We start from the raw sequence: 13,200 nt of genomic DNA, 5'->3' as shown, positions 1-13,200 counted from the left end.
GAACAGCCCCCTTTAAAAGAATTTTAATGGATGGGCTTGACTGAGTTACCAACAATGGGCAAGGGAATGGATACTTAACAGGGACTAAAAATTAAAGTTAAGATACTTTCAACCTTCAGCCTGTCTACCTGTTTATTTCCAAAACCTGAACATCTTAAACCTGTACAGCATTCCTGAGTATGGAGGGGAAAAAAGACCCTTAAAATCGAGGGATTCCAAGTATCTGCTTAACTTTTCTGGTGGGGGGGGGAGGGGGAGGCTTCATCACATGGTCCTTTTCGCTTTTTCATATTCTCTAGATAGACACTTGAACTATTTTTTCACTGTTCAAATAAAACCAGGGATATTTACTTAACCTCTTCTTAATGGAGGGTGTGTGTGTGTGTGTCTCCCCTATATTTACTCTCTCTTCTCTTAATACATGTTTGGTTAATGTTTGGGGGCTGAGGGAGCCAGAACCCCTCTAGGTGTGTCAGTGAATGACTCAGTTATGCCCTTGACTGCCTGAAGGACACTAACCTCCCTGTTACCCTCCAGCATGAGCTGTGTCACAATGAGGTCCTCCTATACTACCTCTCCAAGGTATCATGCTACTTCCCATAACATTGTTTTATTGCAGTATAACCTGTTTTTGCTAAAACTATTTCATTTTCCTGAGAAACTGAAGTATTTACTACATACAACATATGTATAACTACATAACGTTGTGTATATAGTTACATATAGTATGTGTAACTATATAAATGTATATAAAATATATATAAAAATATACATCTTATCTACTTATACATAATAGCATACTATATACTATACTGTATAAAAGTGTATAAAAGCATATTTACATTAATGGTTCCTTTGCTATGCATGGAAAAACTCTTCAGCTGTGACCCTCACTGTGCCTGTCACATATAATCAGCACATAACTGGGTCTAAGATACGAAGATGAATGAAGCCTGGTCCCTGCCCTCCAGGTACAACATAGACAGAGCTCCTGGAAGATGCTGTGGAAGAGGGGAGCAAGGAGATTCTAACTCTGCCCAGGCAACTAGAAAAAGACTTCCAGGAGGAGGTGACATTTTGAACCAAGCCTCAATCAACTGAATAAATGATCAGGTGGTCTCTAACATCCATTCCTGCTCTAAAAATGTGACGTTGTGCTCAATTTCACCTGACTGTATTCATAGTATACCCGTGCACTTTGTCAGAAAGGAGGCTGAGTTATGTATTTGGATAACTGTCAGTTCAGGTGACTTTGGCTGTGCTCCTTAAGTGTGGTTCTAGTTTCCTCAGAGAGATTCCTATCAGAGAAATTTTAAAAACTGAGTAAACAACTAACTGAAAGTTCTTTGTTTATACAAACAGAGGGTTTGCTTTCTTCTTCTAGACTCTGTGACAGTGCTTGCATATTTGAAGGGTTTACCCTGTCATTAATGCCTTTATATCCCACCATGAAGGCTGCTATCTTCAGCTCTGAGGAAGTTCGGGATATGTCTGTGAAGCTAGTTTGAAGGCAACTTGTTTGAAGTTGGTGGCATTTTTGTGATGCCAAGGAGAGTAAACCTCCAGTTGAGCTTTTGACGAAAGTATGTACATGAAGGGTCACAGACCAGAAAATGTATACTTTTTAAACATCTGACATGTAGCAGTCCTTGTAAAACAGGGTTGAGAAAACATTTTTAATGTGCAACTTATGTCTGTTTTATTTACTTTATGTCTGTTTATTTGCACACAAACTCAAATTAGGATTTCCTAACCTCTCAGCAAACTACTACCCTATATTACATTGAATGGCTATGGAGCTAGGAAGAATACCAATTCTTTTCAATCACTACATAGGAAGTTCTGATTTAATCTTCTTCCCCTAACCCAAATGCATGTTGGTATTTGATATAACCTTCAAAACTTTACCTTTTTTTGGGTAATAAACTCTAAGGGAAAAGAATCTGCAAAAGAGATCTATATATAACCGAATCACTCTGCTGTACACCTGAAACTAACAACATTGTAAATCGATTATATTTCAATAAAAAACATTTTTTTTTTTTACTTTAAGATTCTTCTTATCTTACGTTCTGACTTTGCACTCTTCGAGAAAGGGGCATTCTAAATTCACAAACCAAAGGAAGGAAACAGGGCGAATGGCAGTTATCTCTCAACTCTAGATACTATTCGTCACTGCGGTGTTACCACTAGGCACTCGTGTTTTGATTAAGAACGGAAACCAAACACCTTCTGTATGCTGGCTACATAAATTTGAAGTGGGTCTTATCAGCTCTCTGCATCTGTGGTTTCAGACCAACAGTCCCTAACCCTATCAGTTGATGCCTCTTTTTTCACGTCCAAGATTTTGCAGCTCCTCCTTCACCATGCTGGCATGAAATCCACAGAAAATAATATTTGCATACGTAATTTCAGAAAGATTGATAAAATGTTCAAACTTTACATAAAGGGGAAATAAAAAGAAAGCAACTTATAATAAGAAAAAGCTGCTTAGATCAATTCTTGAGATTTACGGTGAAGGCATTTATTACAAACGCAGACTGATTCAGCTGTGTGGTCACTGATGCCAGGATTTTAAGAACGTGAAATATCTCGGAACCAAGTTCAGAGAAAAATATAATTGAATTTTCCCTCAATTTGCCTACAGGTACTATTCCTGGAAAGTTTGGTACATATTAAAATTGTGGGAAAAAAGTATTTTGTGTTTGTACATAAATCGGAACCGGTTTCAGCTGGTAAGCTGGTCTTGCACCTATGGAAGACATTAGAAAATGTGGAGGACGATTTTTCACTAGGCACGACTATTCTGTGTGCTGCTAACAAGATCAGGAGGATGCATCAGCGAGGTCCCCCCTCCAAAGACTTCAAAGTTATGGCCTAAACCTCCCCTCAATTTCCAAAATTCCCCCTAGGGGGCAGTACTTCTCTTAATGAGAACCACTGTTCTCAACTCAGGAGACAGCATTTTGGTGGGTGGGTGTCCTGAAAGTGTGCAAACCAGAATCTCAGTCTTCTCCTTTTGCCTCATAACCAAACAGTTTTAGTATATAGAAAAAAAATTAAGTCTACACGAAAATATGTAATTCACACTGCTTTGGATGAAACTGTAAATACTGAAAAGGGGTCTAGGATTCCACAGCCTATCACTCCACACATAAAATACATTTTACACGGGCCTTTTCTTGGATGATGGAGGATGCTTCTCAGCTTTTGCAGAATCACAGCAGTCGGGGCAAGAGGAGGAGCAGGATGTATGGGGGAGGGGAAAAGGGACAAGAACAGAGAAAGAGGTAACTGGAGAAACTTTTCTCTACAGCAAAGAGCTTTAATGGTCCACTATTTGGCACAAGACAGGCTTTGGCTCCAATCACCCCTCTGTCATTTACTAACTGTGGATGATTCATTCAATCTCAATTCTTCACATGTAAATTGGGGGATAATAACGGTATTTCGTGCCGTTGTTAGAGTGATTGAGGGGTATATGTAAAGTGCCAGGCAAAGAGTAAAATTCACTTAATGTTGGCTGCAATTATTATTTTTTTAAGTTTCAAATGCCACTAAAGTATTGGTGGTTGAAGCAGAGTAACATCTGTGTTACTTTCTGGATATTCTGTCTCTTCCTCTTAAAATCTCATACCACAAATATAGTGGAAATCTAAATCATTTCCTTGTAAGAAAAAAAGGCAGTGTCTTTAAGAAACTTAATGGTTATAAAACAAGGCTGATGTTCCTAAGGTGTTTCAGAAAAGGACTTCACATTTCTAGTTAAAGAAGGGGAAAGGCTTGCTACCCCAATGTAACTTTAAATCACAAGTATGTATATTACAGCTGAAATTCCCAGATTTTAGTGGCTGTCTTGCTATTTAGTCCTCAATATGTCAATATTTACATCACAGAAAGCATTTTATACAGGATCTCAAGCAAACTGGCTTGCCGATCACACTTGAGAAATGAATAGGGTGACAGAAAATCGAATGCTGTGGCAAAATCTCGTATCGTGTCCTTTTCAGAGGGTAAATCGCCAGCCACATTCTACCCAGGCAAGGGGAGTAGGCAGTGAGAGGTCTGTGTACATGAGCACAGTACATGCCTCTTTGGGGCACGAGTCTTAAACCAATTCTAGCGATATTTTTGAGTATCTGCAATGTTATGACGACTCCTGGCGGAGGAATTCAATAAATATCTGTTGAATGCATATGTGAAGGTGAGAATCCTTGGGGGAAAATGCAGGAGAAATAAATTCTCCTTTATACTTTAAACACAACAACGAAAACTTTATGCTACAGTAATCTTTCATCATCATCATCACTGTAACACTTAGCATAACATCTAACCTCATAGCAAATTTTAAAGTAAACAATATTGTTAACTATAAGCACTCTGCTGTGCAGTAGATCTCTAGGACATATTCATCCTGTATGACCAAAACTTTGTACCCTTTCACAAATACTACAGTAATCTTTCAAACCAGGAATGCCTGATTTATGACTGGTATAAGAGAAGAGGTAAGGGCTTCCCTGGTGGCGCAGTGGTTGAGAGTCTGCCTGCCAATGCAGGGGACACAGGTTCGTGCCCCGGTCTGGGAAGATCCCACATGCCGCGGAGCGGCTGGGCCCGTGAGCCATGGCCGCTGAGCCTGCGCATCCGGAGCCTGTGCTCCACAACGGGAGAGGCCACAACAGTGAGAGGCCTGCGTACCGCAAGAAAAAAAAAAAAAGAGAAGAGGTAAGCATACATTTCTTGAGATCATCAATCAATACTCCTTTTGGAAATCAATTTGGTTACATGTATCAAATACATAGAACTGCTTTAAGACCTGGTAATTTCCTTTTCGGAAATATATCCCCAATAGCAGGTAATGTATCTTTAACAGCAACTCTTATGTAGTACTTATTACGTGCCAGGAATTATTCTAACCACCCAGTGTCACACTGCTACAAAGTAGAGGATGTAGAATTTGAACTTGGGCCTTGTAGTTCCAAAGCCTGCGTGTGCTCTGACAACTTTTGCTGTCTTAGCTACAAAGGTGTCCACTATGGCACTTTTTTTTTTAATAACAGGAAAATTTAGAAACAAACTAAATGTCAGTGGGGTGTAAGTTAAATAAACAACAGTATATCCATTGATAGGACAAAAAGCAGGCATTAAAACTCAGGTCTTAGAAATAACATGTTTGCAGGGGCAAGCAAGATATTTGGCTCAGTGGGAGGGGAGAAAGGCACAAAACAGGGCATATAGTCTTTCAGGTCTACTAAGTGTTTCCTTTGGACGGTGAGATTTTATTTTTCTCCTTGGTGCTTTGTTGTATCTTCCCAATTTTCTAAATGAACTTGAGTTCCTTTTGTACTCAGAAAAAGAAAATTGCTAATAACAAATTTCCGTCTAGATCAGCACAGCCCAATCAAAATATAGTGCAAGTCATATATGTAATTTAAAATGTTTTAGAAACCACAACCATATTAACAAAAGTAAAAAGAAACAGGTGAAGTTTTTTTTAAATGTTTCTTATTTAGCCTTTATATCTAAAATATTACCACTTCAACATGGAATCAATATAAAAATATTAATGGACTATTTTACTTTTTTGTATGAAATCTTCAAAGTCACTTTTAGCACACCTTAATTTGGTCTAGTCACATTTCAGCTGCTCAGTAAACAAGTGGCTACGGGCTACTGTGTTGGATCCTTGGTAGAAGCTTTACTTTCAGATCCAGTGTGCCCAAAACGTGACTCTGAAACCCTCCAGTAACTACCTCAGTCTTCATGTGACCAGCCACATCTGTGTCAAACCGCTTCCTTAATGAGAAAGAGATGTGCTTCAGAGAAGGTGGATCTGAGTTTGAAGCCTCCCTCTAACACTTATCAGCTGTGTGATCTTCAGCAAGTTAATTAACTTCTCTGTGCCTCATTGGATCCTTTCTGTAAATGAGTATAAGGCCTATTTGAGTTGTTGAGATTGAAATAATGTATTACAACACCAAATACATGGAAAGCACTTTAGAACAGATTTTATTATCTAACCCTTGCTCTTTGCAACCTTCCTTATTCAGATCAAGGTTAGACTTAGCAGGAGGAAAGACAAGATTCTAAGAGATGTAGGAAATCTCATTTAAAGTGGTCCTAGAACCAATTTGGGGGGATGTGGAGAGAATAGCTGGGGAATCTATAATAAATACATTTGTATTTTAAAGGGGGCTACCTGACAGCAGGGCACAAATGGCACAACTTTTTGCTCGCTTCACATAGCTATCCCTCAGTAAATAGTCAAGCCACTAAACAAACAGATAAAAATCACTGAATACGTGCCAGGAACATGCTAGACAAAGGGGCTTAGGAGTAATTAAAAAAAAAAAAAGGATAGGAGAGGTGTTCCCTTAACTGAATGAAGGAATGAATCAATGAACATTGTACATTTTCTGATTTTTCTCAACTCAGCTGTCTGTTCTTTTTGTTTTATAGTTGCCTCTGTTGTTTTACCTAAGATTTTCTTTACTCTGATATTAGGTAGTGGGATTTCCTCTAGAAGGCTCAACTGAAATATGGTCTGTCTACTATGGCTGAATCTGGGTGAAGTGTATATATGTACTCAGCTTTTGGGTAGGTTTCAAACATTTCAAAATTAAAAACTGGAAAAAAACCAATTATAATAGAAGGCCATTAATCGTGACATGTATCAATGTTTTTTTAGCATCACCGTTTATAACAGAGGCCACCAGAAGCTATATAGATGCCGCAAAGAGGTGAATGACTAAGAAATTCACATAATCGAGGAGAAAAGACTATATAGCAATAAACTCACACCCGCAGACCTTTCAATTCATGGAAATACGTAATGAAATAATGTGAACTGGGGGAAAAAAGCAGAAGAGAATCCATGATTACAGTAATGAAAATACACGTGATATGCATCTACAAAAACTAAAAATGTATTTGGCGAGGTAGGAAGATTACTTTCCCTTCTAGGTATGTTGCCCACATTCCCAATAACAAAGAAAAATAAATAACACATATGGTAAATCTTGTTTGCTAAGCAAGCTATCTTACATCAGAGGGTAGGGTGGCCAGGGGAAACTGTGCATCTAGTGAAAAGAGTACCAACAAATATGCTTGGCAACCGACTCCCAGTTACTAGCGTGCAGTTTAACCTACTACTCAGAACCTGATAGCAGATTTGGGATTTTTCTTAACCGGAGTAATTATTCAGAACATACTCAATACAAATATTTGACCTAAACTAGTGTCAGATTTTATTTTTTACACGGTAATTCTTCAGTCCTTTAACCACAATAGTGCACACCAGGTAAAAACAATTAAGCCTGCTGCCTTTCATTATTACCGTGGTCTGATAGCACACAGGGTAGATCAAAATAGCTGGTTGACGTTGAGAGTCCCGTCACAAGCACTTTGTGCTTGAAAAAAGTAAAAACCAAATCATTTAGTACTTAAAATTAACAACACTGGCATCACCTTGTGGGTTAAATGACTGAACAATAACTCAAGTTAGTTGTGTTCTATATTTCCTTTATTAATATAATTAGTATTCTTAGATCTTTTAAAATTGCTCTTCTCTAGCCCTAGGGGAAAATGATTTCAAAAGGCTGAACACATGTGCTGATTCAAGATACGCTTTCTCATACATCCAACCTCTATAAGTTTGGATCATACAGCAAAATATAGAGTAATTCTGGCTCCAACTCCTTAGCAACGTTGTTTAAAAACAAAAATGCCATTACACACATAAGCCAAGAATTTTTATGTTGCATTGCACATAAACAAATTTATGTAATACTTTTAAAATATAAAAACCATGGCCTTAATTGTTTGGAAAACGATTACTTAAGAATATGGTAATTAAGAGACTCACAAATCGGTTGAAAAACTCAGAGCTAACATTCACACGGGGTTGAAATACACCTTATAAAGAGCTGACATCCAAATTACACACACTTGACAAAACTTATAATTTAAGCATTAAGTTATTTGCTAATCTCTTTGGGGAGGTACCAATATAATAAAAGATTGAGAAATAATAATATCTGGTAAAATTATTTGCCTTGTCCCAAAATGGCTAAGCCTTAAAGTAGAATCATCTGAGTGCCAATCCTGGTTATAAAACTCACTCAAGATCTGAGTGTTCTAGGGCAAAATACTTAATTTCACTATGATTCAATTTTCCTATCTACTAAAATTAGAATTACTTAATATATAGTTGTATATTTATACTTAATATATGGTTTCTAAATTAAAACAAAGTAATTAATAATGAACTCGAAAATACTAAGAGCAATACCAATCACTGCTGTGGTACACTTATTCTCCAGCAATTGTCTCATTCAAATGGATAACTTTTAAAATAGCCTTTTAATCAGTACCAAAGCCACTTTTTTGCATAACTTTAAGCCATAGGGCTAATTATACGTGACATAGAAATCTCACCAACAGAACTGCCCTGTTTTAGTTTAAAAGAGGCTTGAAGACACGATCCTAACAGTCCGAGTCATATGTAAAGAAGCCATCAAAAAGGGAAACAAACCTGAGATGGGTAAACAGACTTCCTTGGCAGAAGTTCATGTAGAAAACTAAAACCTAAAGTACTCATCCCAGGAAATCACTGTCTGCAAGATCCCAAAACAGAACGCCATTAACACAAAGCACTCGACACCGGACGACAGCGGAGACGTTTAGTAAAATTCAGGTCTTACTACTCCCGACAAAAAGCAACACAACACACAAAAGCAGAAACAACCAACACGCAAGGCAGGGATGGAACCGCTCGAGACCCTTTGAGTCGCTTCATGGAGAGGGGACAGGAGGCTAAGGCATATTTAATGAATGAAACTGAGGACTAGGGGTTTGGGAAAGTACACGAAACGGACCCTACCTTCCACAGATTCCCCGATACTGTGTAAGTGAGTGATAGAACTGTAGTTTTGGGAAATACTCTTCAGGAACGCTTCCATCTCTGGCTGGTGGTGGTAGCTGAAGTCCAGGGCAGCTACCACAGGCAGCAACAGCCCTAGCCAGAGGCGGGCGCAGTCCATGTTCTAGAGATGAATAAAAACAATAATAAAGCTGAGCAGGTGAGGAAGGGGGTAGTGGGGAGTGTGCACGTTACTCGCTTCGGCTCCGCTGTCTATAGTCTCAGATCTCCCGGCACTAACACTCCCAGCTTCCGAAGGAGGTAAAAGTTGGAAGCTACAGCTTCGGGAGTTAGCGCACCCGGAACACGGGTAGCCCCTGGTGCCCTCCATCCCGCCTCCCACCCTCTCCTCCTCCCCACGTCTCGGCCGCTCTCCGCCGCCCGACAGCTGCAGCAGCTGCGCCCGACCCCCCGCGTCCCGCTCCTCACCCCGAGCACAGGCGCGCACCGCCGCCCGGCGGCTGCCGCCAGACGGGACCCAGTATTAATAGCCCGGCCAGGGTCCCACCCACGACGCCTGACTGACGTCTCTCCGGCCCACTCAGGCGCCGCGAGGAGCACTCCGGGGCGGGGCCGAGCCGGGCGGTCCGGGCTCCTCTGCCTCCTTCGAGGTCCCTGGGCGCGGCGGCGAGCTTCCCGAAACCGAGTTACCTCGCGCGGCCCCAGTTTTTGCCGGCGCCCCAGGTTGGCAGTGCGCTCACCCCGGCCACGGCTTCGTCCGCTGAAGGGGTCCGGGGCCCTCCACCAAAGGGGCACGAGGTGCCTCCAGCTGCAGCGAGCTTGGAGACGCTAAAGGCTTGGACGGCTTTTCGAGTTGGGCGGTGCGGGCCGGCGCGTATTGGGCTCACCTGGAGCCCCACGAGGCGCCGCGAGTCCCGGGCGCCCGCAGCCCCGAGCGGGCTCCTTTGCTCTTCGGCGCCGACCCGAGTCGCCAGGGCCGCACTCCCAGCTGCACCAGGCGGCCCAACCCTGCTCTGCAGTCTCGTGGCATTTCAGAACGTGCGTGTAGAAGTTTTAAATGCCGTCGTGTGGAGTCCAGGAAATTTTCCGACAAATATTTATAGTGTATGAGATTTGACTAAATCAGCGTTACATTGAAGACTGGCAATCTGGAAACCACATGGAAGAAGGCATCAGAGGCATCACTGTAAAGTCAACGCTGCCGCCACTAACACTGCCTAGGCCAGTTTCAGTTATCTCTACCTAAAATGCTTCTTTCTGGAAGGATGGGGTGATCTGTGTTTGCACTAGAGATAGCAAGGACTTTGCCGAAACCCAGAGGGTGTGTGGAACGGGCAAAGACTGCGCACACCTGTCACACATTACCTATCAGAGTAACGGGAGGCTTGTGCCACGGGTCCACTGAATGTAAAACGTTTGAAAAGCACTGATTTGGGATAACATTCCCCTTTAACAGATTAAAAACAGTAGTGCCAGGGCCCCACCCCAGATAGGTTGAACAAAACTTCTGAGGCCCAGGAATGTGAATGGAACGTGCCCTCAAGAGCTGAGAACCGCTAGTGAACGCCTGTCTCTTTTTTTGTTGTTAAATAAGTTATTGTTTTATTTTTTATACAATTTTTAAAGGTCACTTTTCATCCTGCCTCTTCTTTGTTTGTGATACAGATACTACTGTAGAATTGAGCGGTTTGGAACCTGAGGCCCCCTGTGATTCCCGGGTAGCAGAGTAAAGAAGTTTGTGCTATGATTATATCATCACATGATATGGGTCCCTGTCCTTTCTCTGACACTCAATGGTTGTGTCAACTCTCTGTGCCTTAGTTTCCTAGTCGGTAAGATGGAAATGATAATTGTGCTTACCTAAATAAGGTTGGCAGGCATATTGTGAGAACTCTGGGAGGTATCTATTAAGTAAATAACCAGTTTAATTCATAAATCTAAGCAGAATTCTCTAAGAGTTGGAAAATCTTAATACAATGGTGTTGGGTTTTTGAGTGGATTAAAAGAAAAAGTATGCAGCAGTTGCTATGCTAACTGTGACTTTTACCAGATGGTTTGAAGAAGTTCTTTCATTGTCGTTCATTGACTGGAGGCCTGAAAGGAGGTGGAATAGGGTCAAGGAGATTAAATTTAGGCAAAGTTACTCTAAGGAATGGGAAAGGGAACTGTCAAGGAACAAAGTGAAGGATTTCTGATCTGACTTTAGAAATCAAACATTTGTTACAGAAGCAAGTGGCAGTTTTGAGATTTCCTTTAGTGATGCTGTGGCTGAAGCCTGGAGAAGATGGTGGCTTGGTCATTACTGGGATGGAGGTTGCCAGGGTTCTTATTCCAGATAAACAAAGGGGTGAGGTATAGTTGAAATTACTGCCCTTGGGGTTCACACTAGGTAAGGAATGGAAGCAAATTCAGGAGAGAGCCAGTCTCCTGGGGTTTGAGGGCTGAAGGTCCAGAACCTAGCCACTCAAAGTGTGGTCCAGGACTAGCATTGACATCACCTGGGAGCTTGCTGGAAATGCAGAGTCCCTTGTCTCACACCAAACCTACTGAATCAGAACATGCATTTTAATAAGATTTCCAGTCCTATGTACGTTCAAATTTTATTTGCAATGGTCTAGAGGTCAAAGAAGTTTAGTGTTAGAGTGTGAAAGACATGGAGGAATAAAACGTTGGCCTAATAGACTAAAACACTAAAGTTTAAGACTTCAGAGGTGATCTTTCTAAGCACGACACCACTAAAGGTAAAAACATAATAAAAAGGCAGATAACTTAACATCATAAAAATGTATACCTTCTATAAGGAAAACTCAGCATAAAGTTTACCCAAAAAATTGCAAACTGGAAGAATTAATAGCTCTTACAAAATCAAGAATGGGCAAGGCCATTAATAGGTGGTTCATAAAAGCAGTAATACAAATGGTCAATAAACATAGTAAAAGTTACTGACCTGGTTAGCAATCAAAGAATTACACATTAAAAGGGGAAAGTAATATTTTGTTTTGCTTACCACCAAGAAAGATTAAAAAGATTGATAATACCTAGAAATGAACAAGATCTGGGGAAATGACATTTCTGCTATTTTAATGGTATTATAAATTGATACACCTTTCTGTAGGAAATCTGGGGAATAGACATCAAAGTTTTAAATACGCTCTCTCTTGATAAAAACTTAAGCTATAGAAGTAATTTGGAGAAGTGCTGAGTTTATATGTTAGGATCTTTATAAGCACCACTGTTTTTGTGACAAAGTAGATAAACAAACAATAGCAGGTTGATTATATCAGTGGTTCTCAACTGGGTGTTAACATTGCCCAAAGAAGACATTTGGGAATAGGTGGAAATATTTCTGATTGTCATGACTGGTGTGTAGGGGTGGGGGGCAGGGAGGACAGTGCTACTGGCATCTCGTGGGTAGAGGGCAGGGATGCTAAACATCCTCCAATGACAACACAGCCTCCCACAACAAAGAATTATCCAGCCCCAAATTTTGGTGCTGAGGTTGAGACACCTTGGGTCAGATAAAGAATATTATAGCCATACAATAAAATATTTTCAGCCACATTAATGATGATATAGGTGTGTATTTATTGGCTTGAAAAAATAAGTCATTGAGTGGCAAAAAGCAGATTGTAAAAGTAAAATGAATAGTAAATTCCCATTTTGAAAAGCAAACAAACAAAAAACTATTCCTAGCGAAAAGTTTTAAGGGTTACAGAATGCTGAGTGGTCAGCTCTAAGTTGCCAGGTTTTGATTTTTCTTTTTTAAATCTTTCTGTATTTTCTGAAAAAGTTTGCAGTTAAACGTGTTACTTTTAGTCGGAAGAACAATGAAGGCATTTTCGTCTAAAATCAAAACAGAGTGAAAAGCACAGAAGTGTCAGAGGTAAACAGTTCTAAATGAAGACGGGATCTACAATTTCTGCGGAGTGAATTACAGAAGTGAAGGTCATTGGAAATGGGATATTAAGGAATTTGAAACTAGCGTGGGTAGATGATTCTGTCAAAGGACAGAACTCTGAAGTTCCCTGAGATAGTGGTAGGAATTGGAGCAGAGGGGAAGACTAAGGTCAAGGGCTAAATACCTCAATAGATGTCAGCAAAAATGGGAAGACCAATGAAACTAGACTTTGTGACCTTCCAGCTTGCTTTTTCCTTCTTCTAAAAGTGTCACAAGAAAATATGAATAAGGTAAAAGAATTTTTTTAAATCTACAAATTCCATTTACCCAGAAACAACCATCTTAAAACAAATTTAGGTATTAATTAGTCCCCTAATGTTGTACATTTGTTTCCAGTATTTCACTGTTATACACAGTAAAT

The 13,200-nt window shown here is 40.3% G+C and overlaps 1 protein-coding gene across 2 annotated transcripts in view; it reads right to left on the bottom strand.

Annotated features, from left to right (window-relative positions):
* CPM (carboxypeptidase M) overlaps window positions 1-9,384 on the bottom strand; it is a 134,639-nt gene extending 125,255 nt beyond the window's left edge. For both annotated transcript variants that reach the window (XM_060305843.2, XM_030866324.2), the window contains exons 1-2: window positions 9,350-9,384; window positions 8,882-9,044 (exon numbers count right to left, since the gene is read on the bottom strand). In XM_060305843.2, coding sequence (XP_060161826.1) covers window positions 8,882-9,041 — 160 coding nt within the window. In that variant the 5' untranslated portion in view covers window positions 9,042-9,044; window positions 9,350-9,384. The remainder of the gene's footprint in view (window positions 1-8,881; window positions 9,045-9,349) is intronic.
* Between the last annotated feature and the right edge of the window lie 3,816 nt (window positions 9,385-13,200).

This window comes from Globicephala melas, chromosome 10 (genome assembly GCF_963455315.2).
Source record: "Globicephala melas chromosome 10, mGloMel1.2, whole genome shotgun sequence".
Lineage (NCBI taxonomy): Eukaryota > Metazoa > Chordata > Mammalia > Artiodactyla > Delphinidae > Globicephala > Globicephala melas.
The sequence above is the reverse complement of the archived record's forward strand: the minus strand, read 5'-3'. Positions and strand labels throughout refer to the sequence as shown.